Source organism: Diabrotica undecimpunctata, chromosome 4 (genome assembly GCF_040954645.1).
Source record: "Diabrotica undecimpunctata isolate CICGRU chromosome 4, icDiaUnde3, whole genome shotgun sequence".
Lineage (NCBI taxonomy): Eukaryota > Metazoa > Arthropoda > Insecta > Coleoptera > Chrysomelidae > Diabrotica > Diabrotica undecimpunctata.
Genome location: NC_092806.1, coordinates 32,765,489 through 32,788,497, shown reverse-complemented (window position 1 = coordinate 32,788,497; position 23,009 = coordinate 32,765,489). Strand labels below are relative to the sequence as shown.

The window sequence follows — 23,009 nt, the reverse complement described above, 5'->3', positions numbered from 1 at the left end:
TCAATGGCTATAGAACCATGATAACTGACTTTTTTTATTCCTTATTTGAACAACCATGATTTGCAGGAGCTATGGTTTCAACAAGACTGCGCAACATGTCACACAGCTCTTGCCACAATTGATTTATTAAAGGAAACGTTTGGTAACAGCATAGTTTTTCATATTTCGGACCCGTGAATTAACCTCTAACCACTTGGCTAGATTGGCCACTAGATTGACCACTTGGAGGACAACATTTGCCGCGTTATGGCCGATATACGGCCACAATGTGTTGGAAAAAGTCATCGCAAATTGGACCTCTAGATTAGACTACATCAAAGCCAACCGTGGCGGTCATATGCCAGAAATCTTATTTAAATTGTAACGGCAAAAGATTATCTTTCGAATAGTCAATTTCATGTCAATTAAAAACATCGTCTTTGTTTTATTCCATTTCAAAATTCTATATCTCTAAAAAAACACCCATTATCAATTTACCTAAAACTGCATTCTTGTTCCTATAAAATTATTCAAGAGAATCGCCAGCATAGTTGTATCTTAGAATAAAAAATGATTAAGTCGACAATTGTCCTTAGAAATAAAGGTAATCTTTATCGGATACATCTAATTTTGTTTTTAGACACATCCTCTCTGGTTTTCTCTATTCCTATTTTTTGTGACATCAAGCAAACTGAGCATATTCAACGTTTGTAGGGCAAGATATTATTTTTTCTTAATTTATTTAAAGTGTACACGTTCAGCATCATTCGTAAATGTTCCCACACCCACACAAGACATCCCAAGGAGTAAACTAGCACATATACTTGAGGAAGATCGTCAGTGATACATCGAAGCCACAGGAGGAATATCAGGAAGAAACCGGAATTGTAGATCACGGATTAAAAACCAGGATTATAATGTTCAAAACACCGGCACCGGTCGCGAAAGCCTACGATCCCTGGTAGATCTTTTCCCATTCTATATATTTCAGTATTTTTATTTTTATGTTTCATTTATTTTTTTTTTTAACGTTGCTGATGTGCTATATTTGTCGATATATCTATCCATATTTTTGTATCTTATATTTTTATTCACAGATTTATAGGGGGTGACCTAATGTACACCTAGATATTAATTAGCGATTGTTCTATCATATCCGTTTGGAAGTTATTTATAAATAACAATGCCAATATGTCAACTATAGACATGTTTCGCCCTATTTATATGGATAGAAATGGAGTAGTGCTAACACATTTTCAAAGCAAACCCAGTAGCTGTCTACCATTGGGACCACTTCTCAAAGTCTTATAACACCATTGCGAAAGCATGCCGCGAATAATGAATAATGAACAGATTATACATCTATGCCGGGATCCAACGGCGCGCGTATTACCATGCAGCGTGGAGTATCGAGGTTTTATTTTAGTTTTGGGCGCCAGCTTCCGAGCTCCTTTGAATCGTGTTGATTTAACAGCCAAATGACGGACTCACCGTCACCGCGCCGATCGAAGATCGCCAATTCTGCTCTATTCAACGGCGCGTGAACTGGCAAGATTGGAGCGAGGAATGGCACTCCACACGCTTTTGGATTTAAATACAGACGAAGAAGACTTTTTAAAATACTGTTATTTTGATAGTCCGCTGAACTCCTTATAGGGAGTTCCCTTCGCATCTTTTATTGAATTTAAAACTCAAAGTGATAAAAAGAAAGCTGAAATTTTTACTAAATACAAAGGTATAATAAGTAAAATATAAAAGTTAGTTACTTTGTAGTCAATTCCACCGAAATATCGCCCCTCGACGTTCAATATCGATTTAAAACAAAGGCGTCCTTTATTCCGAATCAATAATAATTATTAAGCTGTCACTAAAATGAGATTATTTAACCAACTAATGTTTCAAATACAAAAATGTAATAAATAATTTATAATTCACATGTAATAATTATTTTGTTTGAAGATTGAGTGATAAAATTAGACAATGAGCAACTGGCAATTAAACGTGCTTATCTTCGAAACAAAAAGAGGTGTACAAAATCTCGATGGTGTGTACTTTATATTATATTTTTACATTTTGTTTAGGACATGCCTGTTGCCAAGGTTACTTACGAAATCATTTTTGTAATAAAAACGAGATTTATATTTAATAAAAACGTTTTCGTAGGTCGGAAAAAAATTTCGCTTTTATTTACGTTTACTATGGATTAGTTTTGGTTTAAAGGGTTCGCTACTAGCTAAAGCATGTGTAAAGTAAATCGTAAATATCATTTGAAGTACAAGTTACCCTTCGGTTTATCTTAAGAAATCCAGATACCAAATTTATAATATGGCACTTACGATTGGAAGTTTATTGTAATTTAAAGAAAATGTGTGAAATAGAAATACTATTATAATAGGAATGGGTCACAAAATAGAAAAGTATAATGAAATCAAAAAAATTAAATAAATGGCAAAAGTGCGAAGCCTTCCACTCTTCCACTTGCATTGCCGATGTGGCTTTAGCGTGTTGAAGATTGGCGTACAGGAGCCTTATTTCTTTCTTCACTACGAAGAATTGTCCGGTTTTGGTTCCATGGACTTTCCTTCGTCTATGTGTCCAACACACTCTTGCACAGTAGTCCTTACGAGTGGGCTGGTTCCATCTGAAGAAGGTTATTCCTCTTTCTGAACTTCCATATGTAGGGAGTTTCATCTGTTTCACTGGAGCGAGTTGCTACTGGCTTTTCCTCCAGTGTTTTTTCTTCCCTTACTTGGATCGGAAAGTTAACTTTCCCACTCCGAAAAGGGGTGACATTTGGAGTTTCTGATGCTCTTCTCGAGTTTCAAAATCCATTGAGAATATCCATAAAACCCATTTGTCTGAAGGTTTGCTACCTCAGACTGTTCACAGATGTTTCCTGAGCACGTGGTTACTTATCCTTAAACTATTAAGGATACTTTTGGACTTAAGACATTCACCATCCTCATCCTCTACGAAGACAGTGCATGAGTGCGGCGTGGGGATATCTTCCCCTTCCTAAGCCCTGAAAGATGCACTCTTCCAAGGCTTTAGGGTTGGAATCACCTATTAGCGACCCGCACTTGTGTCATTCGCACAGTTAAGTTCTAGGAAATATGACCTTTGGGTACTCTTCACCTTCACAAGTAAACCTGATGTCATGCTTACGGAATTTCTTCATAAGATTTCATTCTTCATCTTTTTGGACTGCCTTAAGCGTATCCACATCCATCTTGGTTTCTGGGAATGCTGTTAGTACCGCTACAACCTTAACAGAAATATTATACACACCCCCAATCATTGTTGGGAGTACCCAGCGGTTTTGGGCGGTTTAAGGAGGTGTAAAGTCCTAAAACTGCGTCAGATGTTGAGTGTGTCTCTGAGAGACCGAATCCCAAACGAAGAAATAAGTCATAGAACAAGAACAACAGACGTCATCGAAAAAATCGCGTTGCTAAAATGGAATTAGGCAGGACACGTCGCCAGAATATCAGATAACCAATGGACAAAACGTATTGTCGAGTGGAGACCAAGACAAGAAGTACTACGGAGCACAGAGGACGTCCACCAACCAGATGGACTGACAATCTGAAGCGTGTTAGCAGTAACTGGATGCAAGTCGCAGAAGACAGACGGATGAAAAGAGCTGACAGAGATATATGTCAAACAGTAGACGCATACAGGTTGATGACGGTGATGATGATGACAGTGCTTTAATTCCATTTATTTCATCGGGGCCGAGTGCTTTTCCATTTTTGGTCATTTGTATTGCCCGTGTAACTTCGATATCTGTTATTGATGGACTTGTTACGACAATCGTTTAATAGTGTTCTATTCTTATTCATCATTATCATCATAGTGCTTCTCAAGCTTTCTGCTAAGTTCTGCTCAGTCCCTTGCTTGGATTTTCCAGTTGGCAACAGCGATATTCTCAGCATCCTGTGTTACCCGGTCTATCCACCTCAGCTTTGGTCTACCCCGGTCTTCTCATTTCCACCGGTTGCGTTGTTAGAATATTTTTATCCTGTTTGATTCCGGGGCCCGGGCTACATGACCTGCCCACTGCAGACGGTGTTGCTTGATTAGAGTGGTAATACCTTTTCCATTAAACTTGTACTTGTAGATATTTGGAAGTTCAAAGTTATATCTTCGTCTCCGTACTCCGTTCTCACGGACCCTTCTATTCTTTCAACTTCAAATAATTCAGAATATGTACATAGTTTCTTTCAATACATATAAGTCTCTGTTGATATCTATGACTCTGTGTCTCTGTTTGTGTTATATCAACTTTAAGATAATTAAAAGGATTCATGCTTCAATAATTTTTAATTTTATTGCATTCTTTTCTATGAAATCGTGTTTTCTCATATCTTCTGTTTGATTATTGCATGAATTCTCTCGTATTTGTTTTTCTCTATATTTTCGACTTGTCTTTGATCCATGAGAAGTATTTCCTCTGTCATCCACCCTTGTTTTTTTCTTGTTTTTACATTCTTGAACTCAATCTTTCCTGAATGTTGTTTAATATATTTGTAACTTCTATTCCAGAGTTCCTCAATACCTTTCCCCTCTGTTTGGTTCCACACAATTTTTTGTCTTAGTATGCTCTGGCTATTTCTTGATTTACGGTATCATGTGCTATCTCTTCTCTAGCAATAATAACTGCTTTGTCACCCTTGTAATTTTTTTATTAAATCTTAGTTCTTATTTTTTTCTACAAAACTCTTTCTTCCTTGCCAATCCTTAAACAGTACATAATACTTTTCATTATTTACACCAATTGTAATTTCAAGTGTACTTAATATTATCAAATTTCGTATTTGACTCACTTGATTTTTCATTATTTTTTTTTTTAATTTAATTAAACCTTACTTGAAACAACTAAGAAGTCACGTTTATATCTGACAGTAATAGCTTTGAAATCCATGACAATCTATGTATGTATTTACTTGAATATAATTATGGGATATTATAAAACATATAAGAAGTGTTTTAAATATATATTCTACCTAAAAAATTAGAATTTTTAATAATGATATCCTTATTATTTTCACTAGTGGTCCTGAATTCCTGAAGATACCCTAGTTATGTAAATTTACCTAACTGCTGTTCTTGGTTATCAGCTTGTTATCAACCCTAAAGAAATTCCCATCTGTGTCTTATATTGTGTGTTACGTTAAAAAGGGGCTAGACGATAGAGCAGATGTTTTCCGCTATTTCGATAGTAAGATGCAGATTCTCGTCCAGGTGCATTGTCGTCTTTTATACTATTCCTTAACAAAGGCCTTTATTATTACCAAAGACTTTTTATTTACAATAACATGGATTTTAGAGGAATATAAAATATGAAATATCAAGAAGTTTTTAACAGAGAGTGAGGCCTTTCAACATTATCCCAAATATATATGACACTCGTTAATAAAATATCCAACCATATTTTTAAATCTAATTAAACAGAATACATCCCATAAGATAAAATCAGTAATCGTTTAAAATAATTGTGACAGAAGGAATATTAGTTCTTTTTATATAGTACTTTTTTTTTCAAGAAACTAGATGTAAAAAGAACTAAAACAGTTTTTTTCGATTAAGTCTTTTTCATGTTCATATGTTGTAGGGATATTTTAGCCTTGTAGACCTTCTCACTGTTTTATTATAGTATATAAATACCCTGCATTGCTAGGTTTTTAATTTGCACTGAAAATAGATAGAGATAGAGTGTACACTTCTTCATGATGTTACATGGGTTATAAATAAGTATTCACCTAATTGTTTAAGCAGTGTACAATAAAGTTTTTTGAAGACCTATTATTACAATGACATTAAATTGTACTGTCTTTATGTTTAGTATCTTATATTGTCAAAAGTTAATATTGATGTTGTTAAGGATAACGTTTGGATTTTATTGATTAACGGCAATTTGCAAATATTCATTGGTCCCAAATATTTGGTTTTGGCAAAGATTTAAATTCGAATTATTAAATACTGTAATTTTGGGTTTGACCTTTTTAATTGAATGTTTAATTTTTTTCCAGCTCCTGTCTCGATAGCCAGTGCGAATGGGACCTCTTCGAATTCTCCATTAAATAATAGAACTGGTTCCCCGCCAGAAGCCAACATGGCTGGTGCGACACCCCAGGCTCAACCTACTACCGGTTCTGGCCAAAGCCCCATGGCAGCGTTGATATCAGTAGCGGACAATCTACCACCAGGAAGTCCTCGATCAACAGGAGGAAGTCCGCCTACAAACGTTGCCCCTCGGTCTGCATCGAGAGGATCTCAGCATTCGCCTAATTCAACAGGTAATCATTTAAATTTTAATACAATTTCTGAGGTTCAAATTTGTTCAAATTCAAAATAATGACTACCTTTATATGTATCTTTTGGTTGTGTTAATCTTCCACATGTTGTTAATGTTTCATTTGAAAATCAATATTTTAAAACTATCTGTGTCATAGACGTTATATTTCCGTTTTTATTGTCAAGCACATAAAAAAATAATTTCGACGTAGAGAATTATCTATGTATAAGTTTAATTTACGCTTTATTTATGCGTACTTTGCTAAGAGGACAGTGGCAACCGTTATCTAGTGCTAATTAATCTTTATTGTGTGCTCAAATCTAGATTTGACCCATTCAGAAGAGTTAAAGGTGCGTGCAGAATGTCTTTCTGTATTAGTGAACTATGAAGTGAAAAAACTAAGTAGACTGCAATGATCCATAGATTGATAAGTTTGGGGGGACGCACACAATTTGGCTTCCTCAATTCTCAAGAAAAATTATTAAAAATATGTAGAAAGAGATACTCAAATGGAAAGAGATACTCGAATAATTCTTTCTGTTGTAAGTGGCTTCTGTTCGAGTAAAATCGGAAAAAATAAGTGTACAAGTAGTGAGACAGGATTGTATACTTTCACCGTTGATTCATTTTTCCGGGATAAAAAGGTTCCAAATCAATCTTGCATAATGTATAAAGCTTGTAACGTGGTTTCGACTTCTGAGCTACATTTGTTCCGTGACTAAAATATTCATACAAAAAATATAGCATAATTTTATTTTACCAGTTTATTAATTTTGTTAGCAGGTTCTTCTAGTGGTAGACGTTCGTCTGGATCAAGGCATGTTTCTTCAACGACAGTAACATCTACAGAAGCTGGTACTATGTCGGCCAATAATAATGAGACTTTAACCGGAAGCGGCGACAATGTTGCCACTACTCCTACGGCTACAGCAACTTTGAAATGTACATTGTGCCAAGAACGATTGGAAGATACACATTTTGTACAATGTCCTTCAGTGCCACACCACAAATTCTGTTTTCCCTGCAGCAGAGAAAGCATAAAACGACAAGGAGCAGGATCCGAGGTAATACTTTTCACATAATTTTTTTAAACCGTTATTCAAAATACATTTGAAAAACTGAGACACAAAAAAAAAGAGTTTAGAACAATACTGTATAAAATTCATTAAAAACAGTTTTAAAAATTTATTTAAAGCAAGATCTTTGTATAAATATACAATACTTTTTAATTAATTTAATAACAGTACTTTTTTTATTGTCATGTGGAAGACTTCGATTTTGTCCAAAGAGCTATTTTCACGTGTTTCCGGAATCTTGTTTATTTAATAGAAAATCAACAACTGAAACCATTTTTCGGTGATTCTTCTATTCTTTAAATAGCTTTCAATGTTCAAAAGATATTAGATTAAACAAGAATGCCGTTTGCTTGTTGAACCATTTTACTACATTGCGGAACCTAGTTAAGTAGCAAAACTTTTTCAATTCAGTTCATGTATTCGTTCAAAGTTTGCTAGTAAATCACCTTGTAGCATACATGAATTCATTCTACAACTAAAATTAAATTTATTTTATATTCAGTAATCAGTTGTTAGTTATCAAGACAATGAAATACCCAATACATAAAATCAACAATCATGGCAGCATAAAAAAATATTTAAAATTGCCAACACCTGGTGTGATGTCTCGGTGCTCCTATAAAGAACATATATTCACCCCTCAATCGAGTCAAAGGAAGCTTCTTATTTAAAGACATAACAAAAGATGAAGAAAGGAATAAATTATCGATCTTTAGAGGGTTAAATTGTAATGAAAAGGGTGCAAGAACTCTGTTTATTGCACGTTTAGAATATCTTATTCAGTGATTGTATGTATAAATGACTGCCATTTAGAATGACGTCACAATACAGGCATAGGACCGAATTATTGATCAGGGTTTGTGTTAGCCAATAATGTACTTAGAATCCCTTACTTAATTAACTAATACAACAGAGAATCGAAGCCTTTGCCGAACGTCTAACCAAAGTTTAAACCTCAAGACTCCAGGTTTCAAGACACTAAGACTATCCTTTAAGAGATATCACACAGACAACACGATTTCAAGAATTACTTTAGATTCCTTAATAATCGATTTATATCTCATAGGAATATATTACAAAGAGTATTGTATACAAGGGAGTATCCCTTATCCATATTCCAATGGGAAACAAATAGATGATCCACTAACAGCTTAACAATGTAGTGGAAAAAAAAAACTTAAAACTTTCGTTCAATTAATCTTAACAAGAGGGATTTTTTTATATCGAACAAGTACCGTATAAACTGGGTTCGGCTTTTGGGATATAGAACTATCCCTGCTTCGTGTTTAGATTCTGTATTTAATCGTACCCTTATTTCTATCTAAGGCGAATTTCGTGAAGATCAAAATCGGCTGTTGACCCTATCATCAATATAGTGTTTTCAGTAATATTGCAAAATCGTTATAAAACTTAACATGGTATAGAGATATGCATTGGAATTAGTTCCACTCGCTTAAAGAGGATATTATACAAATCGCAAAACAATTTTCTGTCAAATGGATTTATTGCGTAGCGTACAGCCTAATTTGATAATCACAAAAAAAGGCTCATACTATTGTGATAGACGATAAATAATGGATGTTTGCAAGAAAATGAAATGTGCATTTCCACATCATTCGACCCCAAACGCTCATGTACTCAGCTTCGAGGTATCTAGGCCGCTAGCATGTTTAAATATGAAACCGAGACCAAACAAAAGCCTATATGAGTCTTCTAAGACTAGTTCTATATCCTTAAAACAGTATTCTAAGGATATGGAACCTAAGGGTCCCTAATTTTTGTTCTGAAATATCGATAAAATGATGTTTTTGAGTACTAAAAACGGATACAAACGTTTTGTACGGGTAAACTCATCGCCAATTAGCATAAATGCAAAATTTGGGCAAAATATTTGTTCTTGCCTGCCAAGAATAAGTAGCTCGGTGAGTGACTCTAAAGAAATTTCACTTCAGAGAGTAACAGATCCTGCTCTAAATGCAAAACTTAAGCCCAATTTTGTCCAGTGTATCTCCTTGTTCCGTTCAAGTTAAGATTACAACCATCTGAATGATACAATACTAGATTCTAAAAATGTCAATGATATCAGAATAATAAAATCATAAGATTCATCCCTGGAGAAACACGCCATTGGCAACTGGGGATTTAGAGCTAGTCTTCTAACTATAGTCCACTTTCGTGCAATATTTTGATAATTATAGAGAAATTTACGTCACAGAAATTATGTGGCCAAAGCCTAGAAGCCGAATTTTGTACGATTTTTTTAGCTGTCATAACAATAAAATTGTACTTACTTTCTTATCGACGTAGTCGTTCTCGACCAACTCGGTATCGTATATTAACTCTACCAGTTTCCTGAAAACGATAGCAAGTCCGGCTAACTCAATAAATTGGTATAAAATTTTTACTTCTGTATTCAAACCAATTCATTTGCTACGTGACAAGTTAGGATTCGATCAGTTGGTTATTTTGTACTCAGCCAGAGGCCTTCTTTAAGTCAATAAATCAAAAATTTGTTTTATAGTAAATCTATTTTCATCCGTAGTGCCCTATAATATCTCATATGTAACTACACGTTCATTAATAATGAAGATACTGTGTAGTGTTTAGTGTACAGTTGTTTATTTTGTACTTAGCCAGAGGCCTTCTTCAGGTCAATAAAGCAAATATACCGTATAGTGTGTCTATTATCATCCATACTGTCATGTGATACAGTATACTCCCTCTATAACGAACACGGTTATTACGAGGTTTCGCTTATAACGAGGTACATGAGATGTCCCGTGAAATTTGTATTCAACTATAACGCTCTATAGCGAGGCAAATCTGGTTATAACGAGAGAAAATAAGATCAAAAAACGTGTTTTTTACGTTTTTGGCCCGGCGGTAGCTATAAATAAATACCCTTTTAAATGCCGCCCGCAATAAACTCGTCGGAAATTTACAATTTATGATTCACAAGTGTCATTGTAGGGGGTTGACCATTCACACTTAATAATAAGAAGGTCCTAATAGACAACATGTGGAAAGTGCTTTGAACGTTGTAAGAAACTACCCAAAGACAAAACGCAAATGAAAAAGCATACAACTGTTTCACATCTTTAGAAAATATGAGAGATAGAATACTGGACAATTTAACGCAGTCAAAAATGACAGACTTCTTCCAATTGCAGAAGCAATAGTTTGTTATCCTTGAAAATACGCTTTATACAGATTTACAGAATACATATTTTTTGTTTTAACGTATATCATTGACAATAAAAGTCAAACGTTTTTCAAAAACGCCATTCAAACAATATTTAGCATCTTATGTTGCTCCGAATGGCTTCACTATAGGAAGTTAATGTTTTAGAAAACTACATATTCATATGTATGCACAGTATTATTGTTGTTTGATATAACGAGATCGGCTTATAACGAGGTAATTAGTCTGGCATTTCAGTTCTCGTTATAGAGGGAGTATACTGTATTTCCTATGTCTCTTTACATTCATTAATAATGCCCTTTTGGTAGTCGCCTTGATTATTTTTTGTATCTTAATATAATCGTTATCCCCTGTCCTTTCATTTAACACATCACGCGCTCCAATCGGACTAATAATAACGAAGATATGATGTATTGTCCTTTTTGGCAATGCTGCCATGTATGTTTTTCTGTCTGTATTCGCTTTCCCCTCTCCTTTCCAATGATGTATAATACGTCACGATACGACTTAAATCCTATCCTTAAATCAAAACCAAACATGTTGTGAAAGAATTTTCTGACTACACCCTTTATATCAATATTTTTACATACGCACTTGTTATACCTCTGCTGTCACTGTCAGTTAGCAAATGGTTTCTGTCTAAATAATTTGTAAATTAATGTGGATCTAAAAATGACGAATAACTGGCGCCGACTAGCGCTGGCGGATAGTAATTGAATTATGACAGTCAGTAGGTAATATAGATTCCTCCGGCGTAATTTGTAACTTCAGAGTGGGAGGAGCTTACAATGCTATTGAGATACAAAATTTTCCCAGGCCCAAGTGTGTCAACTCCTGGATATCTCTACTTCATGGTTTTGTTCCAGTTTCACTTTTAATGTGTCAACTTTATTTTTCTTCTTTCATCTCTTTTATTTTCCCGTTTCATATACCTCTTTACAGTCCACGTACCCATATTAGTTTTACTTTTCTTTTTGCCTTTAATCCAAATCACCGCCTTATCCATTGCCTGTGTTAATTTCTCTTCATTTACCTGTTACCCACCTTTATATTTTTTCCTTTTGATTTAATTTCTTTTGCTTTCATTCTAATTTTTCCCTGTATCATACGTTCAGTTTTGTCCATATTATCGTTAATATATATTTGTTTTCCTTGAATTCCCCTCGGTTTACTTTTGTTTTTCATTATTGTCTCTTTGTCCGCTGCGTTTCCAGAATCTGCGATCTTTTTATTTATTTTTTACTTCTGCTAAATTCCTCGTCCTCCAAATCACTTACTCTTTCCCTTGTCCTACCTTGTGTGATTATAATCTTCGCTGTCCATTTTATCACTTAGCGTTAAATGAGCACACTCGTTTCAACCACTCTAAGGTATGTTCACTTATCCACGTAGGTACCATAATATTGTTCTTCTCATTTTCGCGATATTATTTTTTTTTTGTTGTACCTTGTTCGGTTATTCGGGTGGCGATCCGCTTGTTTGCGGATCGCCACCTATAAAATAGGTGCGGATAAGCTATAAGGTGTGTAAAGTGTTTTTACCTTATAGCTTATCTAACCTCACTTTTTGTCTCTGTAGAATGTTTTATATCACTTATTGTAATGTACTATTAGTTTAAATTAAATTCCGATTTTTGCCACACTAGGAAGAAACTACTTGTGTGAATTTAAATTTCACTATACCGCGCGATAATCAGGAAGAATATAGGATAAACACTTTGTTTACTAATTATTGCCACGTTGTCAAACCCTAATTGTATGTAGTCTATCATAACATTATGTTTATTCTTACATTATTTTGGTCGATTCAAAGTTGATTAAATATTTTTTGTTGCAGGTATACTGCCCTAGCGGAGAAAAATGTCCATTGGCGAATTCGAATGTACCATGGGCATTTATGCAGGGAGAAATAGCCACGATATTGGGTGAAGATTACAAAGTGAAGAAAGAAAGAGAATCTTAAAAGCAAGCAAAGTCATGTTGAGCGTGAAACTCTTACTCGATAGAAGTCGAGGAAAAATCTCTTGACAGAGATCGAAACTTAATGGAAAATATTGATGAAGGCAAGAATTTGGGAGTCAAGATGCCGAAAGGATTGTCTTGTACGTTAAACTGGAAAAGGCTGTGTCAAAATGTTTAGTTCTTAAATAACGGATGGTACGCGAATCTGTAAAATCCGTCTTATGATTGTATACCTACCGAATTATAACAAAAAAAAATGGCTAATTTCGCCGAATATTTGTAAATAACGACAGCGACCATGTCTGTAGCTTTTAAAATGATTTATTGTCTCGGGTTTTTGCGATTATTTACTTGTCTCTTTTATTGTAAACGACTTTTTGTAAATATTGTACAATAAGCAAAAAAAATTGGAAGAAGTGTATAAAATATATTATGCCAGATAGATTTAGTTGTAGAATTTTTGTATTCGAGATCGCGTGATTGTTTCTCAAAGTAATTTGAAAAAGTTGGATTCGCAGTCGCCGTTCACGACTTGATTGAGCAGTCGTAATTCTAACGCATTTTCTACAAAGCTGTAAATATTGTATATTCATCAGCTGATTATAATAAACAGTATAAAGTCGGTTTAGATTTTGAATATTTAAATGCCGTCTTAGGCTGTATTATATAATGATTTTTGTGGTACATTCGGGCCATTGCTTTTATTTATGGAAAGTACACTAGTCAACAAGTGAAGTAATAATACTACTTCATTAATAGGAACTACAAAACTCGCTGGTAATGTAAGAACGATATAAACACTTTTTCATTAATAACTATCTGTCTACTTAAAGCGTTCGTCGTCTTTGCTACTTGATCCTCTGTGTATCGAGTATGTGTAAGACTCTAGATGAATCTTTAGACCTGTATATTTATACAATATTTAATATTAAAGGTACTTTCTGTAGAAGCTATGCGTATATCTTGTTATGATATCTACAGAATTTGTTTTTGAATAGTTTGCTATTTTGTATTATATTCATGGATGGTTTTTTTATTAAACCTATATCAATCCAAAAGTTCAGTTTGAGAAAATTTTGACATGTTTTAAAATACTTTTAGAATCCAAGTTTGTTCCAGAAAAAAATCATTAATGAAACGTTGAAAATGACAATCACTAACTCATATTATATTTCTCTTCTTTTTTAAATAGTCAATTAACAAATGCGGGCAATACATAGTTATTTAGAGTTTGATAAAGGCATTCATTAGTCAACTGTCATATGTCGGTACAGACCAATTTCAAAAATCTTGAGTGTATTTTTTATTAATTGTGGCGTTGAAAGGAAAAGTAGTGCAAGTCACCTGAACACCACATTGAGATATTAAAATGTTTAAGGCCAGCGCCCACGGCGCAACTGTTTTAAAATTACGGTCTGAAACCGAATGCGCTCGCAACTGTTTTTCGACCTTGGCTTCGCCCACGAGGCGAACCGGTTGAAACCAGTTTCTAATCAGTCTAAAACCGATTTTGTTTTAGCCTTCTCCCGTGGTCGCAGTTGCGTAAGGTAAAGCGTCCACAACGCAATTGTTTTAAAACAACTATTGAAAACTAGTTTCATCTGCAATCTGTTTACAACCTAAATAAAACCTGTCTTCGCACACGGAGCGACTTGTTTTGGATCAGTTGGGTTATAGTACAGTGTTAATTTGGCAAAATTGTGGGTATACGAAAGACCAATTTCAAAAATTGACAACCAGTTTTCCTTTCACCGCTTTAATTATAAATTGTACATTGTTCTACTAGTCTGGCGCATCTAGTTCCTCATATCACAGTCAATTTTGTTTTCTATTTTGCCTAATAGACTTTTCAATATAGATTCCATTATACAATTAAATATTTATTGGTAGATTTCAAATGACCTATGAATTTTTCACTAAAATACTTTTGAAGAAATATGACTCATCTATATAAGTATATATCAGAATTTTACTTGGAATTTGCGATTTTAAATATTCAGTCAGAGTCAGTTCGATGGGTCAGAGAGTCGGGGCCATCGAGCAAAAAGACAGAAGAGGGAATGTAAAGGTAGTGGTGGCAAAAATATTGTTAGACGGGAAGTGCTATTTTGAGAGGCCACATTAAACAAGGAAAGAGTCACTTTCCTTGTTTAAAAAATCAAATTTAGTTGGGTTATGTTATTGTTTGTCCCAACTTATTTATATTGAAGTTTTTTAACAATCGTGTCACATTTTAGACTAATATCGTTATTATTTAATTAAAACTTTCTCGTCCAAGACTCATTCTGAAAAATATTTTATAGCTACTTTAAATTTGGTGCCTTTCCATTCCTCCATATTAAGAGGCCACTTTTATGAATTTAGGTCTCCTTTTCATAACGATTAGATTCCCTCTTTTGTCTTTTTGCTCGATAGTCGGGGCACTCACTTCATTATGAGTACTAGAATTGTGGTTTGAGCAACGTTTCTTTCAGAAATATTTCAAACGTAGCAGTATATGCTGCTTTGAATTGGAATTGGGGTTTTGGTTGTAAGTGTGTGTAGTAAGTGGGTTAATGAACAATTTACACAAAGAATTATTTCTAACAAGAAAATTATTTAAAATTCCTTGTTCCCGATAAGGGAGAGGGACATGCATTTGTCCCAATCACAAGCAGAGGGCGTTAGAAAACCGGAAGATAAGTACAGCTATCTGGGAAGAATAGGTATGTACATCGGTTGTGACTCTGTATGTCTAAAAAATACACAATACTTGTATCTCTGTATGATCTAAATACCAACTATTTTCTATTTGCGTATCATATATCTAATGAATAGTAATGTATGTATATGCGAATTTCAGTTATTTTTCACAAAAAATACATGTAATTACGTCATCATAAAATATTTATAAAAAATATCTGTCAATATTATCACTGCAGTATAGAAATTTTTTTACCTGTGAGTACCGATTGGAGGAGAAAGTAATATATATTTAAAAAAGATTTTGTTGTTATTCCTAGAGGAAATATTAAATTTTATCTACACATTTAAGTGTGGGCGTAGTAGTTAATATATATGTCGCCAATTATAAAAATATCATTAATTCCGATATTAAGTTTTGTTATCCTTCATGGTCATCTTTATTTTTATACACTTAAAAGTTTTGTATTGCGCATTATAAAATTATGATTGTAAAACTTTTTATGATTACCTGTCGTGTAACAATTCTTGTTTAGTGTTTTATATTTACTTTGATAGTGGAAAGAATGCAAATACATTAAAAGTAAAGTCATAGACTGTGATTATTTTCTGGGACAAACTTCACAATTTTTTATTGTAGAAATTGAATTTTTGAATATTAAATTGATAAATGTCATAGAATTTTTAAACCTGACACATTGGAGTATATATTATACTTCTACAAACAATTTTGTCCTAATACCAGACTAATATTTTACCATATTAGTCCTTTGTCTTTGTGAATAATTGTGCTTATATGCAGTTTGATGTCTTGAATAGATTTGTTTCTAAGAACAACAGATGTCATTTTTTTAGAAAAACAGTTAAATTTACCTCCCGGCAAAAAAATCAACCCATATTTCACTTATATTCAGTGTTCATTAAATTAAAACCAGGACTGTGAGCAATTTACATCAGATATGTCAAGTTCAGTTGGAAACGATTTTTTTTAATCAACAAAAGTTGAATCGTCCTGTAAAGAGTAAGTACAATTTTTACGGAATTCGACAAAGATTTTCCCGGTACAACATGTTGTTTTCCTACTAAATCCGTTGAACGTAGTCATCAATTAGCTATTCGCCCTATTAGGATGAGTGGCTGTGTGTGGTGAGTTATCTACGAACTAGGTACATTAAAATTAAAAGAACGCAACAGCAGTATTCAAATTTTCCGACGTGCGTAAACTCATTCACTTATGCGATGAAATGAAATATAATAAATATAAAAGTTTTAAAAAAATAAAACTCTAAAAAAATTTAGAAATGAGTTTTTTAGAGCTTTAATGTAGTTCGTAGACAACTCACCACGTACCGCCACTCATCCGTAACAGTGCGAATTTAATTTGACATTGTCAGTTTTACACATCGTTGCCGGATTTGATCGACTTCAGCTTAATTTATTCAATAAACTGATGATAAACTATTTGCTGATGTTTAGGTTTCAGAAATCAACTATCTCTATATGTTAGATGTGTTTTTAAGAAATTATCAACATACAAAGTTAACGGTTCTCCACCGAAAACGTTTTTGAATATCTGAAACCTTCATGGATTTAAATTTAATCTGTGAGATCCAATTTAAGAAGTATAAAAACAAAAAAAAACATTGTTTTGTGGTATTAATAAAAATATACCTCTATCAATAGTAGCAACAATTTCTAAATTATCATTTGTCTCAACCTATTCGAGCACCAGAGACGACCTATTTGAGAATAACCAAAACCTCAGACCATGTGGAATCCAGTTATGTGGTGAGCTCAATTCCCACGAAACTGAACTATTCTGAACCGATCTGAACGTCAGATATAGATCTTTTTGCGGGCTAATAGACAGGCGTACAATCCGTTAAGAGAACTACGCATCGGTGCATCAAGCAGTAAATTGAACCAATGCATTTCTTTGTGATGTAGGTGATGACGTGAAACGGTGTTTGTAGGAAAATATAATCCTAGATTTGCTTACAAATAATCTTCGCAATTAACTTTTCACACGATAATGTAACATGCTATTATCAATAGATAATTTCGACATATTAAAAAATGTTTTTAGTATGTTAAAAACAACTTAACCTTTTTTTAGTAATTTTGAAACAAAGTAGTGATGAGGTTCTATACTTTAATTTTTGTTGATCATTGAAATCATCTAACTAAACTTACCCTTGATCATATTATACTAACTAGAGGTAGCCTTTCAATGTTCTGAGCGCGAGACGTGTACGAACAGAGAGAGCGAATAAAACTACATGCCATCTCTCTCGCAACTTGTACCCACCGGTTTGGCTTTTGATTAGCAAAGTAGAGGTGTTTGAGCCGGATCAATTAGAGCGATATGTGAGAGAGATAGCATGTAGTTTTATTTGCCCTCTCACCCTCAGATAATGAAGGCTGTCTAGTTAGTTTATGCTCCAGGAAACTTACTAATTGAATTGATTGAAAATATACTTATGACTTTAAAGTAATTTACTATCAAGGAATCGAGTGAAATTTAACAATTTTAAAATTGTAATATTAATAAAATATGGGAGTGATTTTTTTCCCAGTGTGGGTAATTTTCGGATGGCATTAAGCGGTAAAAAGTAGATATAGAAATTAACAATTTGAATATAAAAAATATTTATAAATTTAATAAAATTATAAACGGTATCAACATTTTTTTTGAAAATATAAAATATTTTTGAAAATAAGTGTATACTTTATATATTACGCATATGATTGTGGTTTATTGATTAGTCGATATCACGTTTTAGTACATAATTTGGTTAAAAAAATAGGAAAGATAGTGGTAATGTTAAAAATATTACCATGAACTTATTAAATTGTAAAATAACGTTTCCCTCGAAATTTAATTCATAAAGCATGATAGCTGAAGTTGGATAAAGCTTAGGTTTTGAGAAGTATGTAATTAAAAAGGCACTAGCTGAATTATATACAGCAGATAATCAGAAGTAATAAAAAATATCAAATTTTAGATAAAGTGTAGACAAGATACATAAATAAAAACAATTATCAAAATACTAATTATAAATAATACAGTATAATATTAGACATATTTAATAATATAATACTAAAATATTTTAATAAATAAATTGTTGGTCGAACTGGTTATTGTTGTATTTATGTCTTTGTTAGAAAATCAATAATACGTATTAAAAACCATAAATATACAAATTCAATAAAACTATATTTGCCAATTCTATCCACAAAAGATTGCAGTCCTGTTGTCTGAGAAATAAACTGAACAAACTGACAAACCACACAAAACAAAATAATATCCCCTCTTTTTATTTCAATTCAGTTAAAAAACCTCTTATCTAACTTCTTCTAAATTGCTTAAAAAATGATTTTAGTAGCAATTATATAAAATAAAAATAACTAAGAAATCTTTTGTACTAAAAAATTGTATGCCCTAAATATTACGAAGAACGAAAAGTAATACTGTGTAGATTGATTATGTTTTATTAGAAACATATTCAACAGAAAATATTTTTTTCTTATATCACGAGCGACGTGACCGTCACATTTACTTTCCCCAAATAGCAAATTTCAGTATAATTTTTTTTATTGGCGAACAAGAAATTTTGATTTCAACAAGTCTATTCTTTCACATGCGTGTCCCTAGTGTTTACTTAATACATATTTCAGGTGTTATACCTTCAGTTTTATCTCTGAGCCCTTTAGATTTTCATCACTTTTCGTAGAGGCCATCACGAGATGATTGTGCCGTTTTTGAAGATCTAGTTATGGTCCTTTGTGGATTTACGACCATCATCCATAATTTCATCTGATAAAATACTAAAATTTCAAAAATTTAACTTAACAGCCGATCCCGGAAAACATGTTCAATTGTTAATAAATTTTTAAGAATAAAAGACCCTGTCAGAGAAATCGTTCCAAATTAGGCTGTATTTTGTTTTTCTAATTATGTTCAACATCTAGTAGAAACACCCATCTTAGATATACCGATGACACGTTTATTAGCCTTCCTAATTAACACCATAATTTATAAGAAGCAAATACACTGTTGTCTGTATATTACATCATAGCAGGCTTAATGTAACAAAAACTGAACTCTTTATAGAAATGCCTGATTGCCATTTCTAATCAAGTACTTGTTTTGGAGGCGATTTTCGTATTAAAAATACAAATCTGCATTTTTGGAGAAAAGTCTGTCAGTAACCTTTATTAATTTATAATTTATTTTCATTAATTTATATTTTCATCTCTTGTTTTTGTTTCGTGTTATAACAAAGAAACCATTAAACCCCCACAGAGAACTTTTTTATTATCTGAAATACATTAGTAAGTAGTGCAAAATTTAAATAATTAAATAATAATAAAAATCAAATGTCTTCCAATGTTTTAAATCCCATATGACTTTTAATTATATGTACTATTATATAAAATATGCCAGATATGTTATACAATCAATATTTATTTGAATGCATCTCTCCTCCAGTCATTAGCAAAATCTGTTGATTCAAGACTCACATTTCAAATTTGATCATTCATTGGTCTGCATTATTTACACCAGGATTTGTTTACGAGACACTCCCTAATCTTTCTACTGAGCGGAGGCTTCCTTAGTTACAAAAATAGTCGAATTGGTAATTTTTCTATACTCTAATCGATTTTAATATTGATTAGAAGATGTAAACGTTACAAACTTGTACCAATTTTATCACGAGATACAGCAAATGTCATTTGTGATAAAGTGTTGCGAATGATGTTCTTTAGCCTCCAGTAACCCGACGAAACGATCGGAAACTCAGCATTCATTCAGTGGCGTATTTGTAAGTCTTAAGTACCCCACAAACTTCACCATAATTGGCATTTGCGCTATAAATAGAATGAAATATAGAGATTTTTTTTTTAAATATAAATTTAATCTTGTCCCATAAATTTAAAATACGTTAGCTCAGATAATCAGATAAAGTGTAGCAAGGTTAAACTTTGGATAGGCGAAGAGTCAGTAATGAATCACTATTCAAAACCCGAAATTGGGGAGAAAAAAACAGAGCAACAAACTTTTAGTTCCTTACTAAAATTTGTGTTGGGATAAATTTGTTCTTGTAAAGTAGTAAACGTGATCGTATATATGTACTAAAAAATAATCTGTGTTGTATGCAGTATTACTTTGTTTAAATTTTTTTTAATGTTTCATTATTATCGAAATTTTCTTTATCTGCATTGTGTTTAGGTAGAAGTAAAGAAATTATTTAACATGAGATTCTGCATTAAATGTATGATTCAAATTAACATCACCGAACTAAATATTAAAAAAATATATTTCAAAATCACATAACGTTTTATTGTATGAATGTACATCTCATTTGGTCATGAGATTGGGCGAATACAAGGTATTTAGTTGTGTAACATTTGTCTTTTAATTTCTTTATTGTATGTTTGTGATAGTTTGGTGATTTTGAAATATTTTTGGTCTATGGATTATTCATTTTAATTGATGTATTTATATTATAGGAAAATCAGTCTTAATTTTTTAGGTTTAACTTATAACCATGAGTTTAAACAATTTGTGACTTGTATTCACAGAAAGAACTGTATTGACAATGTCAGATTTGTAAATTGTAGTTGTTAATTTATATAACGAGGACATCTTCTTGTTTAAAGCTTGTACAATCTATGCTGTTGATGTCAAAATAAACTGAAGGTATATTACATGTAAAAAGCGTTTTATTTTATTTTTGTGTAATTCCTGAGAATAATAATAATACAACACTGAAAATATATGGGAAAGTCGATAAGAAAACTTATCTTGAAAACTAAAAGATAATGGCTATTAAAAGAATATAAGCCCATACCTGGAATTGGTGGATTAAAAACAGATTTACCGAATGTTCAAACAATTTAATTAGGAATGTCTCTAGTAACCATTGACCTATTGACCCCAAATTCAAAAGGGTCCTTCCTTGGACCAAGCGGAGCCTCTGTCTTCAAGACTGTAGGACTTTAAGACACGACACTATTTTAGGAAGGATTTTAACTGAATACTAATACACAAATTTAAAACTCAAAATATAAACAAAAGAGCGTCGATTATCCGAACGTCGAACAACCGCACACCTACCTGCGCTCGCGCACTTCTGAGCAGCCAAAAATGCCTATCTAAACGTAAGCGTGTTGTCCTTTCTATGGAAGATAAATACGAGATTAATAAACATTTCAGCGAATATCTAAATATAAACGATATTGAAGGAGGTTACAGCATAGACACTCAACAAAATCTACAACGTCAACTACACAGCGAAGACCCAACAAGAGAAGAAGTGTCAAATGCCACCTTAATACTCGAAAGACAATAAAGCCCTAGGAATCGATGAAATCTGTTCGGAAATGTATAGAAAAAGGTGGTGATCAACTTTTTGCAGCAATCCATAAACTACTAGTACTTAGGGCAGAATGAATTGGTACCAGAAGAGTGGCTAAAGGGAATAATATGTCCGTTGCATAAAAAGGGTGATCAACGGAGTGTAAGAACTATAGAGATATTACTCTGTTAGCATCTGCGTATAAAATAGTCGGCAATGTATTGTTTGAAAGACTTAAAACATTTTACAAAGGATATTGTTGGTCAATATAAATGTGGATTTACTGCTGGAAAGTCAACTACACATCAAATTCAAGCGCATAGGCAGATTCTAGAAAAGTCACTAGAATATAACATAGATATACACCATCCCTTCGTCGACTTCAAAGCAGCCTATGACAGTGTAAAAAGAACTGCATTATATAATGCAATGATAGACTTTGGGATCCCACCTAAGTTAGTTAAGTTGATCTAACTAACAATGCAAAACGTAACCTCATGCGTCAGAATTGAAGGAGAAAACTCTACGTTCTTTGACATTAATAATGGTCTAAGACAGAGGGACGCACTGTTGCGGAAATATATGTGGGTTTCTAAAAACCCCCGAAATATCGCAAGAGAGAATTCAAATTAACAACCATACCTTTCAGCAAGTCAGAATTTACATAGCTAGTAAACGCAACAAACACGACAAGCGACGAAATAAAAAGACGCATAGCAATACCAAACAAAACTGTTCACGGTCTCCAGAAACATCATGCAGTAAAGCTCAATAGAGCAAAACCTTAATAAGACAGGTTTTGATATATGGGGCTGAAACGTGGATCTTATCTCAAAATGAAAAGACTTTTTGCTCTTTCCGAGAGAAAAATTCTTAGAAAGATTTTTGGGACCTTAAATGAAAATGGGCTAGGGCGTCGAAGATTCAACTTTGAACTATATCAGTTATACACCGATCTTCTTCTTAAAGTTCCATCTCCTATCGGAGGTTGGATATCATAACGGCTATGGTCACTTTGTTGGCTGCTGCTCTGAAAAGTTGTAGTGAACTACAGTTAAACCATTCTCTAAGGTTCCTCAGCCAGGAGATGCGTCTTCTTCCTTGGATCCTTCCTTGCATAATAATAATTCTCAGCAGCTCATATTTTTCTCCTCTGGTTATGTGACCCAAATATTCTAGTTTTCTTCTTTTTATGCTGTTCATAATTTCTAACTCCTTATTTAGACGTACCTCAGCATTGGTAATCCTTTGAACCCACTGAGTTTTTAATATTCTTCTAACTCTTTAATAACCACATTTCGAACGCTTCTATTTTTCTTATGTGTTGTTTCTTCAATGTCCAAGCTTCCATTCCGTATAGTAAGATAGAACATATGTAACATCTTAGAGCCCTCAATCTGAGATGCAACTGAAGGTCTCTGTTGGTAAGCATTGTCTTCATTTTCACAA

General features: G+C 33.2%; 1 protein-coding gene across 2 annotated transcripts in view; it reads left to right on the top strand.

The window, feature by feature from the left end:
* Pits (Protein interacting with Ttk69 and Sin3A) overlaps positions 1 to 20,920 on the top strand; it is a 49,477-nt gene extending 28,557 nt beyond the window's left edge. The window contains exons 2-4 of one of the 2 annotated variants that reach the window (XM_072529315.1): positions 6,012 to 6,278; positions 7,061 to 7,341; positions 12,392 to 20,920. In XM_072529315.1, the coding sequence (XP_072385416.1) occupies positions 6,012 to 6,278; positions 7,061 to 7,341; positions 12,392 to 12,517 (674 nt within the window). In that variant the 3' untranslated portion in view covers positions 12,518 to 20,920. Of the gene's footprint in view, positions 1 to 6,011; positions 6,279 to 7,057; positions 7,342 to 12,391 lie in introns of both variants that reach the window. The other variant, XM_072529314.1, reaches the window with a different exon arrangement.
* Positions 20,921 to 23,009: the final 2,089 nt, after the last annotated feature.